Source organism: Halichoerus grypus, chromosome 11, assembly GCF_964656455.1.
Source record: "Halichoerus grypus chromosome 11, mHalGry1.hap1.1, whole genome shotgun sequence".
Lineage (NCBI taxonomy): Eukaryota > Metazoa > Chordata > Mammalia > Carnivora > Phocidae > Halichoerus > Halichoerus grypus.
In genome coordinates this window covers 15,600,370-15,624,273 of record NC_135722.1, presented here as the reverse complement: position 1 = coordinate 15,624,273, position 23,904 = coordinate 15,600,370, and the positions used below count along the sequence as shown (strand labels likewise).

The 23,904-nt window shown below is 35.8% G+C and overlaps 1 protein-coding gene across 12 annotated transcripts in view; it reads right to left on the bottom strand.

Annotated features, from left to right (window-relative positions):
• PHF21A (PHD finger protein 21A) overlaps positions 1 to 23,904 on the bottom strand; it is a 191,488-nt gene that overhangs the window by 148,305 nt on the left and 19,279 nt on the right. For 9 of the 12 annotated variants that reach the window (XM_078058118.1, XM_078058116.1, XM_078058115.1 and 6 more), the window contains exons 2-5: positions 15,165 to 15,205; positions 13,697 to 13,808; positions 8,102 to 8,245; positions 2,001 to 2,033 (exon numbers count right to left, since the gene is read on the bottom strand). In XM_078058118.1, the coding sequence (XP_077914244.1) occupies positions 2,001 to 2,033; positions 8,102 to 8,155 (87 nt within the window). In that variant the 5' untranslated portion in view covers positions 8,156 to 8,245; positions 13,697 to 13,808; positions 15,165 to 15,205. The remainder of the gene's footprint in view (positions 1 to 2,000; positions 2,034 to 8,101; positions 8,246 to 13,696; positions 13,809 to 15,164; positions 15,206 to 23,904) is intronic. The other 3 variants (XM_036097737.2, XM_078058113.1, XM_078058112.1) reach the window with 1 other exon arrangement.

The following is a 23,904-nucleotide window of genomic DNA, read 5'->3' as shown; positions in this document are numbered from 1 at the left end:
CCTAACACTGGAACAGGGGCAGTTCCTTTGCAATTGTTCCAAATTACAAGAAGTTTTATATTTTAGCATCTTGTACTGTTATAGTATTTATTCCTTTCTATTGAAATACTGTTATTCTTTATAGAAAGCATCAGTTGACAAAAAACCTAAAGCTCCACTAATCAGACAAAAGCAGGAAAACTGAAGTTATAAGTATGCATACATTGCATGCTTAATGGCATTATCAATAAAGATAAGAGTGTTTTCTCTACTTGCCCTCTCCCTTATTTAGTAGAGTACATTTGTTATTTTAGCCTAGATTTGAAAAGCTGTCAGCGCTGCAACTGCCTTAACACTACATCATTCAAATTAACACACTGACTACCAGGGTATTTTCTCAGTTCTAAAATTCTGGGAATCAAAAAAGAATACTATTTTAGATGAGATACACTGAGCGTGCTTGCTTTTTACTCAAGTGGGGAAAAAATCCAAAATTAAAATTTTCAAATGCTTAATGTAGCAGGACAGCCTACTAACAGACTGAACATCATTCCAATAAAAGACTACTTTTTCTTCATTGTTTCACATGCATTTCTTTTGATTTCACCCTGCTTGGTCTTCTGTCAGAGTTGGGGCACACATCCTCCCCTTTATGTTTACTCTACATTGTCTTTTTTATAAGTATATTTGACATAAGGCTTCACTAATGAGATCAGTCACAAGATTGTCCAACGACTTACTGGCCCCTCAGATTCTTTTAAGACTGCTCTGTTACATGACCACTAGCTCTATCAGAAATGCTAAAATTTTCGAATAGTATTTCAGTTGCTGACAATGTAGGTTACCATATTAAATATAAAAGAGTCTATTAATCTAAGGTCTACTGCCTCTTGGTTTCCTAAATCTAATTTAAATTTTAATACACTTTAAAAAATAAATAAAAATGGAAAAGCTTCCCAAAGAAGTAGGACTGTCAAACAGGAGTTAAGTGTGGGCCATTAATGCCCAGCCCTCAGAATCAATGGATTGTGTTAACATACACTAGTTAGGCCACTGGGTGCTAAGTTTTTGGAGAAATGAATATATTTCCCACTTCCAAAAAAATCAATCTGCTTCAGTACCATTCTTTAAATCCAAGAATTTATTTTCTTAACCTTACAATGAGGCATGTATGGTATGTTTAACAACTACATATATATATAGTGTATGTATGTATGTAAGTATATATATATGTATAAATATATATATTTACACATATACAATGGGTCTAAGTGTTCTGTGAACAGATTTATGGGTAAACAAATCCTGAAAGTCTGATACTTTCCAAACCTGTGACCCACTATCTAATGGCTACAAAAGAGACACGACCCGAACAATAAATGTAATCATCAAAGACAAGATAACTTTTTAGGAAGATTTCTCTTCAGGGATAGAGAAGAAAATGCCTAAGTCAGAAACAACTATGAGAATTTAAAGAGAAGGTAACATCTGCTGGATTATTATACAAGGTACTTTTAAACGCTCTTTAAGAGCTCTTTCAAAGATAAATTTTTTAAAAATTTCTTTAAAAATTATTCTGAAATTATTTAATCGTAGTGGAATTAAGTATTTAAATGTTCTGTACTATACCTGTACTATATAAGCTATGAGAAGATAAGAATTGTTCTGGGCCATATACAATAATTTGGAGAATACAGAAAGCCTCAAAAACTGATTCTGAATAAATAGGCTTATGGAAATGAAATTTGAGCCATATGAAGAATATTAACTCAATTTCTCCCCAAAATACTCAAAGAAATGAACATAAAAGTGAAATAACAGAAACAAAGATAAAATGATAGCTACACTATAATAGAATGACTGAATTTTTCTAAACCCTTATAACATGAAGACCAATATGCTAAAAATAATTGCTGTTAGAGATGAGATAGTTTCTAAACTTAAGTCCTGGTCTGTATTTTAATATCTTATGGTTATTTTAAATTATTTTTAAAATTAAATGAATAAAAGTAGTATTTTACCTGTGGATCCTGCTTCATTTGAGCAACCAGTTTCTGGTAATAAAAACAGAAAAAGAGCCATCAGTCTTACATTTTAACCCACTATGGCTAATCAGACTTGGCCCCAAAAATCTAAAGTTTTAAGTCTACCCAAAAAAATGAGCAACACACAATCAGAATAGACCAAAAGCTTCTGTGATCCACATAAAAGGTTAATGAGACACTCTTCTTAATAAATACATATACATACATATATACCTGTGTGTGTATATATATATACACACACAGGTATATATAAATAAATCAAACTACCACTTTGTGTTTGAAATGAAAAGCTCCTGCTTTTTAACAAATCTGGAGAAGGGGTGGGGGATGGGGGCTTTTAAAAAGCAATTTAAACAAGATGGATGCTCCAAAAGCCAAACATCCCTTTAAAATGTTGTCATTGTTTAGAGTCCCAAAAGGCCTGGAAAGAAGCTGCTCCCATAACAAAACAGGCCTGTTTGTATATAGCAAAGTACAGATTTGGCAAGTCCATTGGTTTGTTTCTTACCATAAAAGGAGGCTAGTGTCAGCTACGACTTTGCCACTGTCTTCTCTACATGGGGTATACTCAGTGGAACAACAACACAAACTCTACCTACCTGGGTTCCTCTGGGAAGGAGAGTGCTACCAGAATACTTAATAAGAAAGACCTTTACTCGGGAAAGCAGAAGTCCAAATAAATTAAAAAGAAAGAAAAATGGACATCTTCTGACTTAACCCAACTTCTAAAAGCATCACTGCCCAAAGATAATAACCAAGACAGAAAAATTTGAAGGATAAAAAATATCAGAAAGCTAATTCCTAAAAGTATCTGGGAATAAGCTGTTCCCCAAGTGAATTTTTCATGTAACTAAAAAATCTGTCCCTCTCTTTGAGTGTCAAGGTACTTTTAAATTTTTTAGTCATAAAATATTTCTAAAATATATACTTATCTGCCTTCTTAAAAAGAAAAAAAGTCAGCTTTGATTGATACTTAGAGGCATGATTACATCAATTAATAGACTATTCTATAAACAGCACAATAGGTCCTTATAATAAAGGCCCCAAACTGCTATGATTTAAAGAGTTCTCATGTCTGCATTTTAGTTTTTCACCCCAAACTGCTATGATTTAAAGAGTTCTCATGTCTGCATTTTAGTTTTTCAATCTACTTCTTAATGCCAAGGAGTTAGCTAGCAAATCTTGTTACTATTATTACATCTCCTCCAACAGCCCCTGAACCCCAACTCAAATTTGCGGCTTCTGATCTGCTGTGTGATATGCACAGTGAACTAATTCTAAGATGAGCAAACAGGTTGTGATAGCTTAAGAAATGCCCCTTGAGTAAAATGTATACTCTTTGGTGAATGACTTCTGATATTTATTGTAGCTGGTCAAGAGCCTTACTTCAGGTGCTAAGATGCATTCTGGATAGCTGAGGTTGCCAACAATGTAACCTCCATATACACAAGGTATATGTTACTAAACTCTACTTCATACGTGACAGTAGTAACTCTTCAGTATCCTGGCCTTAATCTACAGAACAGTAATAACACACATTCCAAGAGCTCAGCGAAACTGAAACACAACTTTATACACATATATTTTTTACCAGTGCAGCCTAAAGGCTAGCCTCATTTTTTTTTCTTTTTTTTTTTTAGATTTTATTTATTTATTTGACAGAGAGAGACAGCGAGAGAGGGAACACAAGCAGGGGGCGTGGGAGAGGGAGAAGCAGGCTTCCCACTGAGCAGGGAGCCCCATGCGGGGCTCGATCCCAGGGCCCCGGGATCATGATGTGAGCCAAAGGCAGACACTTAATGGCTGAGCCACCCAGGCGCCCCTAGCCTCATTTTTCAATGAAAAAAGTCCTTGCTTTTCTTTTTTAATTTAGTTACTAGAGTTGGCTACTACACTAAAGTTTGCCTTTTTTAATTTTTTTTAAAGATCTTTATTTATTTGAGAGAGAGAGCATGAACGGGGGGAGGGGCACAGGGGCTTGATCCCAAGACCCCAAGATCATGACCTGAGTCAAAGGCAGACGCTTAACTGACTGAGCCAACCAGGGGCCCTAAAGTTGCCCTACTTAAGCCAAAAAAGGTTTTTCTTCCATGACACTGGAACTTAAAAACTGACAACCACACTAAGCCTCCACTCCTGGAGGAAATAAATAAACCAACTTTTCTATCTATAAGTAGTCAAGCTGCATTTAGACAATCACAGGAGAGGCTAGGCAACTTAACTAGACCATCCAAATCCCTAGTGACTTTAAGCTGACCCTGTGCTATCAAAATTAAGCTACTTTCTTTTGCAAGAATGCAGCAATTTCTTATGAGGATATACTTATGCCAAGGGTCCGCATAAACTACACTACATAGACAAATGCAGCCTACAACCTGTTTTTTTTTTAAAGATTTTATTTATTTATTTGACAGAGAGACACAGTGAGAGAGGGAACACAAGCAGGGGGGAGTGGGAGAGGGAGAAGCAGGCTTCCCGCGGAGCAGGGAGCCCGATGCGGGGCTTGATCCCAAGACCCTGGGATCATGACCTGAGCCGAAGGCAGATGCTTGACGACTGAGCCACCCAGGTGCCCTACAACCTTTTTTTATAAATAAAGTTTTATTGGGACACAGCCACACCCATTCATTTATATATTATCTATGGCTGCTTTGTCTATACAGCAGCAGAGTAGTAGTGACAGAGACCATAAATGTCTCACAAAGTATAAAATATTTTACTGCCTTTACAGAAAAGTTTGCTGACCTCTGCTTTATACTATCCTCTGTTCCATGTAAATACTCCAGAAGTTTAAATATGGTTTCCATCAAATCTATGTAAGAATAATTAAAAAGGCAATTTCTCAAAAAAGATGAGGTCACCATCACAGGCCATTATTATTTACCATTTACTCAACATCAACCCATATGTACATTGCAACTTTCTTAACCATCTCCCTCTCCATAAAGAACAGAAATATACTTCTACCACGGCAATACTTCCCTAACATGCTTCTATCCAGTAAGCTCAGTTCAGCCCAAATTCCATCCCTAACTGGAAATGCAAAGGGGAGGCTTTTGCTCCAGTATTTAGTCAAATGTATGATCTGGCTTTGGCCTCAGCCTAACAGCCAGTGCCTACTTTGATGTCATTTCTGGCATTTCTGAACTTGTCATGATCAGTGATCATGTAGGTTACCACATATCCAACCAGAATAACAACATCAGATTTACAAACAAGGCATGTCACTTGTATTTACTACTAATACTTAGTATTTTTCCCCAAATAGGAAAGCATTCTAAATGTAATTACAGTGCAAATAGATGGTTTGTAAGTATATAAGTTGAAATATTATCAATCACCATATAAACAAACAATTACTATTGTACAAAATGTGTAATAATTAAGGATGAATATAAAAGCTCCTGATTTATCCTAAAAAAAAATAGTTAAATATATAGAGAAATAAACAATGTAAATATTAAGAGACTGGGATAACTTTTGGAAGAACATTACATCCCTTTTGAGTCAACAAATGTAATTTTAAAAATTAAATTAGAGGGCGCCTGGGTGGCTCAGTTGGTTAAGCGACTGCCTTCAGCTCAGGTCATGATCCTGGAGTCCCTGGATCGAGTCCCGCATCGGGCTCCCTGCTAGGCAGGGAGTCTGCTTCTCCCTCTGACCCTCCCCCCTCTCATGTGCTCTCTCTCATTCTCTCTCTCTCAAATAAATAAAATCTTTTAAAAAAAATTAAACTAGATTTTAAAAAGGAATAAACATTAAATTTTTTCATAATAATTTTCATAAAATTGGTACGCCTGAATTAAAAATAAAGAAGCAAAATAATATTTAAGAATTCTCATTTTGGGGATGCCAGGGTGGCTCAGTTGGTTAAGCATCTGCCTTTGGCTCTGGTCATGATCCCAGGGTCCTGGGATCGAGTCCCGCACTGGGCTCCTTGTTCAGTGCGGAGCCTGTTTTCCCTCTGCCTGCCACTCCCCCTGCTTGTGCACTAGCTCTCTCCCACGTGTGAGGCTCCCTGTCTCTCTCTGACAAATAAATAAAAATTTTAAAAAAGGAATTCTAATTCTCATTTTTAGGGGTACCTAGATGGCTCCGTTGATTAGGCATCTGACTCAATTTCAGCTCAGGTCATGATCTCAGGGATAAAGCCCCATGTTGGGATCCACCCTAGGTGTGGAGCCTGCTTGAGATTCTCTCTCTTTCCCTCTCCCCCTCCACCCCCTTCTCTCCCTTTCTAAAAAAAAAAAAAAAAAATTCTCATTTTTAGTAATTTAGTTCAATTTAGGAGATGAGTCTTTTAAGTCTTATTTGGGACTTGTTCATATCTTGTGAGGATGAACTAAAAGCAGAATGTCAATGCTGCCATCTCCAAATTTCTTGAGAGGAGGAATATCTCCTAAAATCACATACAGCTTCATTAAATATCTTTGATCCATACAAATTTCAGATTGGTTATTGTTCTCCAGAAATCCCTTCTATGATGATGTCAGCTCTGAACAAATTATGAATTTAACTGTTGTCATTTGCCATTCAGCCAAATTAAGTATTCAACACAACTCTAGGTTAAAATACTTACATCTGGGAAAAAGACAAGCTTGATTTTATAAATAGATTTTCATTCTCCTCAACTAGTAACAGAAGCAAGGCCAAATAAAATTAAATGTGCATAACTTATTATATACTAAATTTCTTAAAATTACCATAAAACAAAACACACTTCACATAGAGAAGCCCACCTGTACACAGCAAACTATAAGACTACTGCTGAGCAGGAGTTTAACAGATCCAAAGCAGAAGCAGGGATTTCTGAATACACAGAGACTTAATAGTGTGTGTGTGTGTGTGTGTGTGTGTGTGTGTGTGCGCGCCTTTGAAGCTTTCCTGTAAGCTCTCATTCACCCTAATTCTAAGCAGCTTGCAAATGTAGTAGTTATCAAAACCTAAGGGGTGCTTCCAACAATTTCAGAAATTAACTTTACATTAAACTATTCAGATAAAACAAGGGAAACTTGTTTCCTTCTCTTTTCTACTTCTCCACCCCAGACATTTAAAAGTAGTCAATTCATCATCATTTATCACTTCTGATTGTATGTCTGTATGTGTTTATCTTGAACCTGGGACCACATCCAGCTAATGTCTAGAAAGGGGACAGAAACAGTGATATTCTGTTTACAAGATATATGTTAATGATCCAGTTACTTAAGGATAGCTTCATTTCTGGATTAGAGTTATATTAAATAAGATATATTATACATATAAAATATATATATTTAATATTTTATTGATATTATATAAACAATTATTAACATATTTTTATGTATATACTTGAAGGTTTGTTTAGCCTATGCACCTGAGGTAAATTTTAAGAATTGTGATTATCTGAAATTTAAACATCTGTGAAGGCAGTGATGTTTTCTTTTTTTTTTTTTTAGATTTATTTATTTAAGAGAGAGAGAGAATGTGCAAGCGGGGGGTGGGGAGCGGCAGTAAGAGAGGGAGAGAGAGAATCCCAAGCAGACTCCATGCTGACGGTGGAGCCCAACAGGGGCTAGATCTCATGACCCTGAGATCATGACCTAAACCAAAATCAAGAGTCAGAGGCTTAACTGACCTAGCCACCCAGGCGCTCTGGCAGTGATGTTTTCTTTACTAAAGATTGGAATCAAGGCATAAAGCTAAGTTATGTGCAAAAACTTCAGTATAAATGGTAGTCAACTTAAACATGTCTCATTACTTAAAATATACAAGTTAAGTTACACGAACAAAGTTCTTCAGATGAACCCAAAAAAAGGAAAAAAATAGTTTGGTTTTTTTTTTTTTTTTTAACACCTTTAGTATATGAAAAAATATTTTCCATTCTTTTCTCTGGAAAGGAAGTCAGGAATATTTTATTAAAGTTCTTATAAGTATTGTCAGTGAGTTTGTTACGTAGCAATAAAAGGCAAACGACATGACTCTCGGACAACTGTCTGAAAGACGATTAAAAAGTGTACTGAAATTCAGAGACGGGACAGTTTACTAAGCTTAGCCATCACTTAATAACACAACCCAGAGAAGCCAATGATGGAACCCACCTGGTGAACCTGAATTTCCACTTTAAGAGCCTCCTGCAGAGTCTGCAACTCCATCCTCCACCTTCTCCACTTTCTCTTATGTCTGCTAATTCTACAGTTTCTTCAGCCTCCGTTTAAAATAACAAACTCCTCTTCTCACTGCAGCTGTGGAGATCATAAAATGTTTTGGATCATAAAGGAAATATTTGTGTTAAATAAAAGAAATTACATTAGTTGAAAATTATTTGATGCTCTAACACAGAGCAAGAAATTTCCCAAACAGATTTCTTTCCAAAATGAATAGTTTTGTACCGAATTAGTACCAAAACTTTCTGGGTTTTATTCATTGAACATTCCTCCACAGAACACTTCAAGCAAGTAAGAAATGGGGGCGGGGAGTGTTTAATCTAGTCATGAAAACATCTAAGCATGCTGACATGCCCAGCATCGTGATACAGACTACATTCTGAGGATACAGAGCTGAACAAGACCACTTCTCCTTTAGATGAGCTGAGGATCTAGAGGGCGAGACTACAACCATCCAGGACACACTGTCCTTAGAGACACATAACAACAGGGTCATACATTTTTAAACATCACACAGAGTGAACTGGAAAGTTCAGGGTCTCTCAGAGGTTAAAGAAGACCAGAGTACTTTCATCTGGATGGATTCTTACTCTATTTTAAAAATAAAACTCAAAACAGGAAAATTCTCGTATCATTTAAAGATTTACATTTAACAAATTAATACTTTACATAGATACAATGCAATTGAACTCTGCTTTGCATAACGTTACGACAGGATGTTAAAAAATAAACCTCTCATGTATAATAGAGGTGGTAGTCTAGCAATGGATCAGACATTTCCATCTTGACAATGAACACCATCTTCTTCAAGCCTGCCAGCGCATCTCTTTTAGTTGTGTGCATAACTGCAAGTGGTAATAATGTCAAAAGTCTAGACTTGTGAATGTGACCCTTCCTATTCTGCTCTGCTCATCAACACAATTTAAATGAACTCAATGGCTAATTTCTCTTAAGTTTTTTCTTTTTTCTTGAATGTGGCCTTAGACATGATTTGAGGTAACCTCCCAAAGCAAAAGTTTGCTTTTGCCAAAATACATTTAAACTTTACTTCTTTCCCTTCTCTTTGTACCTATAAAACCTGTAGCTAGAGCAGCTTTGCAGCATTCTTACAAACTGAGGAAGGGAACAATCAGGAATCTGAAAGAACTACTACTCCTTAAACCAATTCAATGAGATTCATAATCTTTACACTTTCCAAAAGTTATTTATCTATGGATCAAGTCCATATTCAACCTAAGTTTTCTTAAAACTTCTTTAAAACCTTATTTAACACTTATAATGGAATCATTAACTACAGAATATATTGCTGTGAATACTAATTTTCATTAAATTTGCTTAATCTTGCTAGACTTAAAACATCACTGTCTATCTCTCCCCTACGATCTATATACTATGTTACATAATACCAAAACACTCTAACTTAAAAAACAATAAATTTCAAAAATATAAAATTCCTTCAAACTTAACATTTGTGGAGGCTAGGAAAGGATTACTATACAATGATACTATCAACCAAAAAAAGGCAGTATTTGTATAGGGGAGACCATTTGGAAAAGGAGATATGTTTCGATAAACTACAAAAGCAATTTTTTAGCTACTTATTATCTTAGAAAATCTATGGAACTGTAATAAATAACTAAATATCAGAATCATGAAGTTACTGAGGTTTTTGTTGTCATATAAGTTTACTCTATATACAAAAGCAAATGTTAAAACTATAGTATCACTTTAATTTTATTTTTTTGTAAGATTTTGTTTTTAAGTAATCTCTATACCCAACAGGCAGTTCGATCTTACAACCCCAAGATCAAAAGTCACATGCTCCACCGACTGAGCCAGTCAGGTGCTCCCCCTTTAATTTTAAATACTAAAATAATCTTCCTATTTGAATTTGTAACTTACATATATTAGAGTTCAACTTGAATTTGTTGAATTAGTTTTAATTTTTGCAAGGTTCTAATCAGAAAACATATCTAAAAATGCTTCCTTATAATTTTTATCAAATTAAGAATCACCTTGAAGTTAAAGGGGTATTTTCAACAATAAAAAGGCCATATTTGATTTTACTGGTAGTAACATAGAACATCATAGTTCAACTCAACATATAAACTCTGGAAACAAAGAGCAGATTAAAAACATGGAGAACTTACAATATAGAACTTACAACATACACAACAAAGGGTTAACATAATTTATACATTAGAGTGCTCACAAATTTTAAAAATATGAAAAAGCAACTCATAGAAGAGTAAGAATGACCAACAAACATGAAAAACATCCATCTTCAATAGTCAAAGAAATGTAAATTTTAAGAAGATAAGTTTTGTCCATTAAACTGACAAAGATCTGTAGAAATAAGAATACTCTGAGCTGTCAGGAGTTTGGGTCAGGTGGCACTTTCATAATTTGCTACTGGTTATCTCTGGGTGGTAGTACAAGGGTTATTTACTTTCAGTTTTTCAGAGTATTGATGCTTTGACATTTTTCCACAGAAAATATGCACTTTTTTTTAAATTAAAAAAAATTAACTGAGGATGGCTAAAGCCTCAGAAAATTTGATACTGATGAAACAAAATGTTCAGGAAAAGAAAAAGTAAAACCAGGATTTAACCTGGAGGCTCTAAAATGTCAAAGAGTGCCTCGCAGGATAAGAAGCCTGTAACTCAAGTTAATGAGGAGCTGACAGCTTTTATTCCTTCATCAGATTGTTGTCTGCTTATTAGAGGCAGAGAAAGGCACAAAATTTTATTTGGCGATGACTAAATGCCAATTATTCATTTTATTTCAAAATAAAACTGAAGGGTTAAAAAAGTTAGTGACTTGTTATAGAAAAACTTATGAAGGATTATAAGATTCATTTTATATCCTACTTCTTCAAAAAGTTCTCTTTCTGGATAGCAGTTTTAAGAGATTGGTCTCTACCTAAAGGAGCACATTATATACATATATTTATAGCTTATAAAAACAAGGCAAGCACATGTTGAATCCTTTTAAAAAATATTTTGGGGGTTTAGACAACTTATGCAGCTGTCATATGATGACTATTTAGGGGCAGTTTATAGCATCATAAAAAAGGTTTTATTTGCTAAATTTGCAAAAAGATGATTTATCATATTTTGACCAATTCCAGTAAGTTACAACTAACAAATCAGTTGCTACAAGGTAAATATAAACAGACTCACAAAGCAGTAATAGACACACTTTACTGAGGTACAGTGCCTTTTACCACCCAGCAGCTCTAAATGCTACCATCAGAGAGGGCAATTGCCTAGCACAAGATACCAACATTTGTTATCTTCAGAACCGTACATATCAAACTACTGGGACACCTAGCGGCTTCTCACCTTCAAATAACATAAAACCAAAAACAGGAACAAATAAAAACTCCACAAACCAACAAAACAAAAATAATAATCAAATCTCACTAAAAAAAGACAGCTGTGATGTCTGTAAAGCATACTCACTATCCCGCCCAAAACAAGAAAAGACGGATTCCATTTACTTGCTATGTAGCCACTCTCAGCCTCAGGGTTTTTCATTTGTTTGTTTGCTTATAAATCAGAAAAATGGGAACAGTATCATCTACTCATAAAACTGTTATGAGGTTTAAAAGAGATGAAGTTACACGAAAAGCCCTTTGTAAACTACAAAGTTCTATGCTCTTCTTAACATACTTAACTCTTCTATTCATACAAACCAACTTTTTAATAAACTTCTCAACACAGTATATCGCTGAGAAGACTGTAGGCTTCCCTATTTTCAAATTCTCTAAGCAAGGGGCTTCTAACTATTTTGCTGGGTAGAGTTGTGCTTAGAGATATGTGACCTCTAGGTCTTTCATTATGATTCTAATAATGTAGTAATGCCATACCTCTGAATTTATTGCTAAGAAACACTGCTCTGTTCCTAAATTGGTATAAACCTTTTTTCCCATCAAAACTCAAGTTGTCTACCAAGTTTCTTTAACTAACAATAAGTCCATAAAACACTGTCCTCCCAGACTGAATTCCCTAAAAATGGACAGCTCAGTGTTCTCTATACCAAATACTTACCTGGTGTAAGACTCCAGTTGTTTTTGTTTTTGTTTTTAATTAAGTAAACTCCACATCAAACGTGGGGCTCAAACTCATGACCCGAGATCAAGTCTCATGCTCTATTGACTGAGCCAGCCAGGTGCCCCAAGACTCCACTTTTGATCTATATATTACACAGAACACTGTTTAGAGTAGGTTTAATTTTTTAAAAAAAGAAGTAGAGGGGTGCCTGGCTGGCTTAGTCGGTGGAGCGTGCAATTCTTGATCTTGGGGATGTAAGTTCGAGCCCCCACGTTGGGTACAGAGATTATTTAAAATTAAGTTAAAAAAAAAAGTAGAAAGTCTTGTCAGATCTATGTGTCCTTACTTGTCATGTGTCAAATACTAAAATATCACGTTTCAATTTGTACAGAAATGCTAGGAGATATAATAGTATCTTTAACTTTTAACAGTGCTAAAAATGATCACAGATACTAATAAATAAAGCTAATAGGATCACAGATACTAATAATAAAGCTCTTTAGTAGCACTTATTGAAAACTAATATTTCATAACATGAATAAAAATGACATCAAAAATATAATATTTTTCTTATTTTCATGGAGGTATTTCTTTGGTGACACTCCACATGTCAACAGAAAATGCTACTGCACCAAGAATTTGGCAATCCTGATTTCAGAGGCTACCTTCCAACACTGGCAAGGTTACTATGCTCAAGTCTTGGTGTTAATAGCTGTTGACAAAAATCACCTTAGCTAGTGAGACTGATGTTTCCTAACCATTAGATTAGATTTATACATATGCATAACACAATTAGATTTATGATAATGTCTGAATGTGTCTGAATAAAAAATATGTATCTCTCCTCTCTGCTTTGGTTTTTGGGGAACGGGCCAGATCCTTATTTAGAAAAAGAAAAGGAATACCTACACAGGTCATACCATCGCAACACAGTGTCAATCAGGGTTTTGTGACAGCACTCTCTTTGTCATGGTCTGCTGCATTGTCTTGCATCTCTCTCTCTACCACCAATGTTCATTCTGATACGCAGTTTCTACCTCAGCTCCCTGGGCCCACGCCTAGCTAACACACACATTCTTCTATTTCCTACCTTTCTTTACAGAAATCAAGCACATCTACTAAAATCAGCCCAACTATACCCAACAAGAACATTGCAAGTAAATTTAAAAACTCACAGAAATTCAGAATGAAGGAGTCTGGAGAGTAGTGTATAAGAGCACAGTGACAATGAGGTAGAGATTTTAGAGTTGATTGCCACATTTACTAGAATGCTATTTAATGACAAAAAATTGTCTAGATAAGCCTGGCCAGAATCATATAAATCTTTACTACACAAAGGGTAACACAAGAGGGTGTGGTGGTCTTGGCATAACCAATAAGTACTTAATAAAAGTGGAAGTTATGGGAGGATAGATTTTAGATCAATTTAAGGAAGAGCTAAGGATTAGAGCTGTACAAAAAAGGAATGGGTTACCTTATGAGGTAGTGGGCTCCCTGTCATTAGAAGTATTCAAGAATGCTGCATATCATATCCCCCTCTTGGAGATTCACAATGCACATTAGCATATTAAAGGTTCTGAGAAGTCCTGCAGTAAAGAAACCTGTTTAACTTTAACGCAGCATTTCCCAAATTATTTGACCACAGAACATTTTTCCCACCCCCACCCCACCTCAATAATATTTACTCATTTCTGTGGAACTAGAATTCCTCAGAATATATTACAGAAAATAATGAGCTACATTTTTTTAAATGTAGTATTCAATATGTACCCGAATAACAATCTGTCAGGGATATAGGAGAAGAAATTTCCACACTGGTAAAAGGCTGGAAGAGAAAGCCCTTAAGGTCCCTTCTCTAAGATTCTGTGATTCTATCACATCTCAAAGAAAAGGGCTATAGGGTTTTGATTATTTACTTAAAAAGGCTCCATGAGAGAAAGGCAAGTAAAATAAAAAGGTAGTAAAATGCAAGGTTAACTGGTTCAAATGCCTCCCCCTTTCATGTTCAAAGCCCAATCCCTAAAAGATAAGAGAGACACCTCAAGGACAGTGAATTATCAAAAAGAAGCCTTCACCAAATATCTACTCCAGCCACTACATTAATTAAAATTTGAGAGAGAGAATTTAAAAAACAAAAACAAAAAGAAGTAGCCTCGTATTAGGGAACGATCCTATTCCAGCTCTCTGGTTTAATTTTTTATCATAATACATGCTCTCCAAATAAGGTTAATGTTTGTTTGATCCTTAGTCACTAGACTGCCCTGTGCAATCTGCGATCTTGAATTAGACATTCAAAAAAATGATTAAAGTGTGACGATTTATAAGCTGTTAGTGTAGATACTAAAGTAGATATTAGGAAAAAAATATGTTGCCTATATGCCCCCACACTGCTACAATTCACTCTCTCTCTTATTTTTTCCTCTTTTAGAATTATACAAACAACACACACTAAAAATGTAGTATCAGACATGAAGCCAATCCAGCATTAAATTTAAGGATATAAATGCTTAAGAGTCCCAAATTTCAAAGTCAAGGTTCCCATAGTTACATTAACCTAGCCATTTTGCACATACACTAAGGCCATCAAATTTAACAGCATATTAAGTAATACAAAACACAATAGGAACCTGAACTTTTGAAATTCCTGACTTTAGAATTTTCAGCTCTAACCACTGCATTAAGAACATTTTTGGCAAAGGGGACCTTTACATTTTAACAGGTTATCGAATGTAGGAACATGCAAGCCCAGCAGTATTATTAGAAACACAAACGCATTTGAGATACAACTACGTGAAATTAGACAAAAATTCACTTTCACTCAGTGCAAACAGTAAAGCCTCATTTCTGGGAGAGAGCTTTTTTGAAAAAAAAAATCACTGAACATCTGAATTATTACCCAACTAGCATCAGGCACACTATACCTGCCTCGTGAAAGTACTTACCAATTTTGGGGAAACGGGCTCTCCTTCAGCTCTCTTGCTCCCTACAGCAGAAGAAGGGGAAAATGCAATTAGACTACAAACACAGATTTATGACATGTCATTAAAGCTGAAGACTTACAGATTTCTGACTTTAAGAAGAAAAAACAAAACACACAAAAATCTCCAAAGCTTTTAACCACCACCCCACCCTACTCCAAAAATGGGAAAAGATGTAGTTTTCACAGCAAGGAAAAAAATCCAAAGGCAGTTAAATCTCTAATTTTCCATTTTTCACTTTTCCACAATTTTTCCAAGACAAGGAAAAGTAAGTAGTTGGCAGTCTCCCTTTCCTAAGAGACACACAAAAATAAAATGTACCTCATCTAAATAACACACAAATACAGGCTCATCCCCAACAAATGGGCTTCACTGTTCATTGCTTTATACTAACAAATTAAGGTTACATCATGACCTTTAGTTTGGTCTTTAAAAGGTCTTTTTTCAATTAATCTTGAAATGGACTTGTCTGATACAAGGCTTTAAAATTAACAGCATTTTATTTGTATCATCATAATTTCTTTTTTTTTTTTTTTAATTTTATTTATTTATTTGTCAGAGAGAGACAGAGCACAAGCAGGGAGAGCGGCAGGCAGAGGGAGAAGCAGGCTCCCCGCTGAGCAGGGAGCCTGATGTGGGACTCGATCCCAGGACCCTGGGATCATGACCTGAGCCGAAGGCAGCCGCTTAACCGACTGAGCCACCCAGGCACCCCTGTATCATCGTAATTTCAATTAAACTTTTCATTCACATTCTTCAAGTCTCACCACTTAAGACTGTAAGCTACGTAAACAAACATGCCTTTCTCTCTGCCACATATTTAATCAGTGATAGAGCCAGAAAGAAAATTAAGGTTTTGGGATCTCAATCTAATGCTCAATGATGCTTTTATTAATTGCATTTTTTTAAGATTAACTAAACTCCATTAAGTTGACTTCTAAGTTAAAAAGTCAAGTCAGGCTATACTGGTTTGTTTTTTGGGTTTGTTTTGTTTTGGTTTTGCTTTTTTTTTTTTTTTTTTAAGATTTTATTTCTAAGGGGCGCCTGGGTGGCTCAGTCGTTAAGCCTCTGCCTTCGGCTCAGGTCATGATCCCAGGGTCCTGGGATCGAGCCCCGCATCGGGCTCCCTGCTAGGCGGGAGGCCTGCTTCTCCCTCTCCCACTCCCCCTGCTTGTGTTCCCTCTCTAGCTGGCACTCTCTCTGTCAAATAAATAAATAATGTAAAAAAAAAAAAGATTTTAAGTAATCTCTACACCCAACGTGGGGCTCAAACTCATGACCCTGAGAGCAAGAGTCACATGCTCTACTGACTGAGCCAGCCAGACACCCTATATTGTTTATTTTTAACTCTTCCCCACTCCAAACTTCTTTTTCAGTTAAAAAACATGAGGAAACAAAAATTAAAATTTTTCTAATATTTTACTATTAAATTATTTAAACTCCACATACCATGCTCTAAAACTTCCTTATGTTTTAAACATAGTATGTTTGTCGACTGATGTTACTTCAATAGTGTTCTCATTTCGAGGGATATTGTAAAAAATCTTCATGTCATCCAGATTATAAATTTTTATTTAATCAAGTACAGTCATACCAAACATGGAGTAAAATAATTTAAAAGGGCCCTAGTTCAAGCAGTTAACATTCATTTCCAAAAGAAGTTCAATTTGCTGTTTTATCCTGCCTTTTCTTTAGCAGCAGTACTTCTGAAAGTTCTCAAGTCCATATAAATGGCTATTTTAATCACCAAGATTAGAATGACTTCCAACCAAAAGAAAAATCACGCCAAGGTCTGTAGAATGATGTGGTTATTTAAAAGTGGATTCTCAGAAGGAAAAAAAAAATTGTAACTATGTGTGGTGATGTATGTTTACTAAACTTATTGTGGTAATCATTTTGCAATACACACATATATTGAATCATTATGCTGTATACCTAAAACTAATAATAATGTCACAGGTCAATAATATCTCAATTTTTAAAAAGTGAATTCTTAACATTACAGATAGTACCTACAGGATTCTGTACCACTCAGTACAGGCACATAGTAAATGTTCAGTAAATATCTGTTAAATGAATGAATTGACTAAGTGGACCCTTAACTTTGTTGATGACTTATTTTCCCTATGAGACATTTCCTGTTAGCTTTCTCATGCTGGTGATAATTTCTTATGCATCAATCCCCCACAGCATTATTTGTTAAATGAATGACTTTGGATAAAAACAAGTAGATAAGAGAAGAAGATATTGCCATTTTAAAATATAATGAAAAGGAAAAGACTGATATATTGTACTAAATCAAGAACTTCTGTTCATCAAAAAAACACCATTCAGAGAATGAAAAAACAAGGCACAGAATTGGAGATGACAATTCCAACACACAGAATAACAATGGTTTATAACCAGAACATATGAAATATGTTGAAACTCAAAGTGATCAGGATAGAATTGGGATTTTTACTTTTACTTATATGGCATTTGAGAAAGTAGAGTCACATTAACTCTTCTGAAAAGTCATAATTCAGTAAAAAGACACAATGGATGAACACCTTATCTCTAGGGCATTTTCTCCAAAAACCAATAGCAGAGTTAATCCCAAATTGATAAAGAATTTTACCATGATATCGTGAAACCATGAAATCATAAAACTAGTCATAGAACTGCTTACAGGGACTGTAGATATCACATAGGAAATGAAAGCCTGAGAGGTTAAATGACTTCCCCAAAAGTCACACACCAATTGGTTGTGAAGCTGGAGAAAAGCTTACAGACCCTGAGATTCCTTTGACTGAGCTGGCCTTTCCACGAGACCTCACCGCCTCTTAACCAGGTGCAGCAGTAACACTTCTAAGAAACAAACTACAGTAAATACTGGCAAAATCTTTTTGGAAAAGTCTCCATATAAAATTTTAAAGAAAAATTATTATACGTAAGCTATATAGGGCAGGTTTTAAAACTTGAGATCCTTCATGCCTAAGGGATCCTCATGAATGGGCTTCAGAGGGGTTTGCCAACCCTACGATACTATATGCTAAGTTCTGTATATATAAGAATTCTGGGAAGAGGAGACCCACACCTCTTTGCAAAGAAGTTCAGATACTAAAAAAAAGAGTCAATTATTTTTAGACTAGTGATTTTTAAACACTGTGCATCACAACTACTAGTGTTTCTTCTCATTGACTACCATTTGAAAACTGATTTAAAAAAGATTTTATTTCTATAATTTAGTAAGAGCGAGTGAGCAAGAAAGATCTATACATAAATGTGTACTTTAACACTACCTATATGCAAAATGTATTTAAGTCTGAAATGCAAGTTTGATTTAAGGTGACTGAAAGTCCACTTAATTTCTCACATACTCTTCATACTCAGCTAAGGTAGTTAAAAATTTTAACCATATTTGCTTAAATTTTTCAAATATAGATTTATTCTTAAAAATGCACTCAGAACACATAAGTTGGACTAAATGAAATTATTTTTGCTTTTAGAGATGAATATTATCTTGCTAACATAACTTCCCATGATTTTTTGCAAACTAAAGATGGTTCACCTCTCCAGAACTTCACAGGGAGCTGCTTTAATTAGAGCTGGTAAAGAAATGAATCATTCAGATTTCTAATATGGTTGTAAAATTTAAAATTCCATCACTAAATCAAAGGTGATTAATAACAACTTAAGTACCTTTTGTAAAATATCTAAAACCTTTGTATGAAGAACATATATTAAATAATAAACAAATTTTGCAGAGAAAAGGTTTAACATTAGATCATGTTTTAAATTAGGCTAAAATTCATCCCACTACAAATTCGAACAATTAAGTTTATAGTCTGTGCTCAATCATAAATTTTGATAAGGGACTAGAATAGCACAGATAATTGTCATTCAAAGACACTTTAAAATGTCACCTTACGCAGAAGATTCAATCTCTTCTCTTCTACTACACCAAGCTGATACACTAATTTTATATACAATAAGTTTTACTGCTTTTTATCTGCCCTTCCTAACTTCTAACAGAAAGCATAATAAGTTTGAAATAAATTTAAATGCAAATAAGTGCTCAGAAGAAAAAGCAGAATCCTACTTAATGAGATTTAGTCCTTTAGGTCCCAATATCATAATCATCCCTGTGTACCCCATTCCTCTTAGTCTTACCCTCTCATGGACATCCCTCTAGCACTTCTCCCCTCAGTTTCAAGAAGCATCAATTTTCCCCTCATTACTGGATCATTTTGTTTCTTCCATCTTTTTTTTTTAAAGATTTTATTTCACTACACCCAACATGAGGCTCAAACTCACAACCCCAAGATCAAGAGTTGCACGCTCCATCGACTGGAGCCAGCCAGGAGCCCCGTTTCTTCCATCTTAAAAAAAAAAAAAAAAGCCTCCCTTGACTCCGTATCCTTCTCTAGTTACTGTCCCATGTCTATGCTCCCGTTTATAAGAAAACTCGCTCAAAGAGTTAACCATATCTCTGTCCCTAGTTCCTTCTCCCCATCCTCTACTGGACTCACTCCATTAGGGCTTTGGCCTCCTTCTATTCTCAAGATCACCAATGACCTCCCTGTTGCTAAAGCCAATAGAAAAATCTCAGCCCTCACTTCCATGTTTGATCAGTAGTATTTGACCCAGTGGGTCATTTCTTCCTTCTTGAAACCCTTTCTCTCCTGACTCCCAGGACACCACCCAATCTTGATTTTCCTCCTAATCTCTCTGGCCACTGTTCTGGATTTCTTATGCTGGTTTCTTCTCATCTCTCAAGACCTCAAAATGTTGAACTGCCCCAGGGCTCAGTTCCTGGCGCTCTTCCCATTAGGTAATCTCACCCACTCTCATGGCTATAAAATGATCTGTACACTGGTGACCCAAATTTTTATCTCCAGCTCAGACCTTTCCCCTGAATTCCAAACTCATATACCCAACTGCCCACTCAACACTTGTCAAATAGGTTTCTCAAGCTCAACGAGTTCAAAAGTAAACTCTTGACTACCTATCCCCCAACCTCCTCTTCAGAGTCATCCCCACTTCAGTAAGTGGCAACTCCATCCCTTCAGGCCAAAATCTTAAAGTCATGCTTGACTCCTCTTCTCTTTTTTCCACACCCTATATTCAATCTAATAGCCAACCACCTTGCATCCACCTTCAAAATACACAGACTTTGACCACTTGTGTCAACTCCACTACAACCTCCTTGATCCAAGCCACCACCATATCTTTCACTTAGATTATTACAATAGCCTCCTAACTGCCCTCCCTCCTTTCCATCTTCGTCTTGCTACAGTCTATTCTCTCAGCAGCCAGAGTACCTCTTCAAAATCCAAGACAGATCCAGTTACTCCTCTATTCAAAATCCTCCAATGGTTTCCCATCACACTCAGAAAAAAAGCTGAAGTCCTTTGAAATGGCCCACGAGACTCTAAGTGATTTGGGCCTCTGCTACTCTCAGACCTCATCTCCTCCTCTCCCCATTGCTTAATCTGTTCCAGCCATACTGACCTCTTTTTTGTACTTCAAAAACTCAAAACAAGTTCCCTTCTCAGGGCTCTTCTATTTGCTTTTCCCTCTGACTGGAACACTCTCTTCCATAAAATATCTTCATGGTTCACTCCCTCAAAATGTTTAGGAAATACAGCAGTTGCAAGAGGAGAATACTAAAATAAAGATTACAATTGTCCTCAGAATTGTTCCTCTCCCCAAACTTACTGTGGGGATGTTCTTTCTTATGCTAACAATACCCTTTTTACTGTCTCTCCACCTAGCCAAATCTTGGCCAGTCATTCGGGTCCAGATAAAGATTCAGTAATAAGTGGAGACCTTCCCTAACTATCCCAACTCCCAGCTCTTCCTTTCTTTGAATTCTCAGATAGTTTATCATCTCTCACATTCACCTTAAAATTTAACCACATACTGTCCCACATTGTAACTTATATGTCTTATCTCCCTGACTACACACACACACGCACACACACACACCACACATGAGTAGAAATAATGCCTTGCACAAGTAGTTCTCAAACCTGTATCAGGGTAACTCTAAAACTTCAAAAAAAAAATACATAAATTCACAGGCCCTACCCTTAATAATTCTGAATTCATGATGTTTGATTTAGAGCCCAGATATCTGTATTTTTTTAACTCCCTCCAGAAGATCCTGATGGGTAGGGATTAGGAATCATTGCCTTACAGTCCTCCATTTCCTTCAGTACCTAGGAAAGTAGGCCTTCAAATAGCCTACGGCTAGAATGGACACCCCAGAGAACCAAATCCATTCCTTCATCCACAGGGGAACAGCAATCCAAGAAGTCTACATGACTAGCCAAAAGCTACAAAGATAGTAAGAGGCAAAGCCCAGCCTAAAACCCAGATTTACTGCTCTCAATCTAGGAATCCTTCCATTAGACTGTGCATAAATAAATGAAAGTAATAAAAATCCACAATTCACAGTAAACAGTGATTTTCTAATATCTGACCAGTGACTGCAATGTCCAAGCTCTAAGACAGTGCACATTATGTTTGAAAATGTGAGCAACATTAGCTGACAAAAGACGTAAGAGGCCAGAGAGTAACTGAGGGAAGGCTTACAAATAAAAAAATAATTTTTACCAAGTCCTCTTGCAATATGTATAAAAACTTATAAAATCATCTATTTTATAGTTGAGAAGTATTAGGAGAAATAAACGGAAAGAAGAAATCTTGCTTCATCATGCTATAAAGTACAAAAATCCTTATTCACAAGCTTCCACAGCTCATAAAGCTATAAATGTTTTCTGAGTCTAATCATAACATAAACTTCTTAATTACAGATCAGACTTAGTAAATCACCCCATATCCCAAGATAACTCAAACTCTTATCCTAATAATCAGCTAACCTCAGGACCAAAACTCTTGCCATCGACAACAAAAAAACAACTCAGGTATCTATAAGGCATTACAAAAGAGTTTGGGTTTATCCTGGTGTATAGGGATTTAAGCAAGTGTCTCCTATTAACACTAATGGGAGTTCTGGGTGTAAACCATAAGCACCAAGGAGGAGGATCAATGCCCAGCACTGTATCTGCCAAAACCCTTTCTACTGCACTAACTGCAACTACTGGGACTTGTTCTCTCAGAAATGGGATAATAGACCCGAATTCCTATGTCTCTAAAGCACAAAGATAATTCAAATAAAAGTCACTAAGGAAGGTCACTGGTAAACACCTGATTTTAAAAACATACAAGAAACAGCTAAACCAAAACAACTGACACACTGAGGAAATTTTAGAAAATAGCACCAACCAATATGCACAGAAGAAACTAGTGAATTGCTGGAGATAAAATACCTCACACAAAAATTCAACAAGATTAAGTCAATCAAATTTTTAAAAATTAGAGCACGGTAAACCCAAGTATAGCCAGGAGCCTGTCCAAAGAAACACATACACACAAAACAAAACAAAAACTCCTCCCCTGATGGAGCCCTAAGTACACTACAACCCTTGCTTTTAAAACACAGAAGAAAACTCCTGCTGTATTGATAGCCAGGAATAATCACAGAGTACTTCCAGACAAACAGATAACAATCACAAGCTGCCAAGGACGACCAAAACTAACTAAATAAAAATTATAGCACCTCACTGTGTTCCATACTGCCTCATTCTCAATATAGCACTGCTGTACTCACCAGGCTGGAAAATGAGCAGGTGCCTTTCAGGCTATAGAAAAATTAGTGACACACACACACACACCAATCACAAACACAAACACAAAGGGAATGATATTTTTTCACTTGAAGGGGTTTAAGAAATGCAAGGCTTCGCTGTAGGCCTAGAAAACTAAGAGTAGGCCTTACCGAAGAAATGAGGAAAAAGCCAAGGTTTAACTCCAAATCCACATTCAAAGACTAAAAGAATTAACATTTATTTCAATTAAAAATGCTTTGGCAACAATCCTTTTTAAAAAAAAAAAAAGAAAGAGAAATTAAGATTTCCCCCATTTCTAAATCCCAAGAGAAAATTAGAATCTTTCCTCTCTACACTGGTTTAGCTCCACAACACAAATAAAAAAGAACCCTGACTTAAGGCCTGAAAACTAAACATGGTTCCGTAACATTCACAGTAAAAACAAAACACAAAACTATGTAGTCCAACATATTGATTCTTTATCGTTGCTGCTATCATTAATGAACATTTAGCTTTGTATCTGTACTTTGAAATGTCAATGAGAAATTGAAAAAGCTACAATATATGCTGGGGATTTTAACTTTTGAAACAAAAACCACAAAGAAACACGAGTCTGAAGCATAAAGCCTCAATCATGCTGATAAGTAAGTGGTCCTAAAAGTTGAAAGTGAAAGCAATATACACCAAAAAAAAAAAGAAGTTTGCTTGATATTAATGCTAGCCTTTAAAACCAAAAATATGTTCTGTTACAGAAGACTGAAATCAGGGCTTCCATTAACCTTGTTAAAAAAAAATCCCATGAGCATGGATTTTTTTCCTAAGTCTCTTCATCAGAGCAGCATGGGGTCCCATTAGGCACCCTATTTTACTTCCACCTTATAAATAACGTTAGCTATTCGCTATTTCCATGGAAACCAAGTACAGAGAAACCCACTTAAATGAATACCGGTTAAAGGAATAAGTTTTATTTTAGAAAGATTTTGCTGCTCTAGATGAACTCTACTGGGGAATACTACAAAGTCATCTTAAGTATAATTTTTAAAAATGTA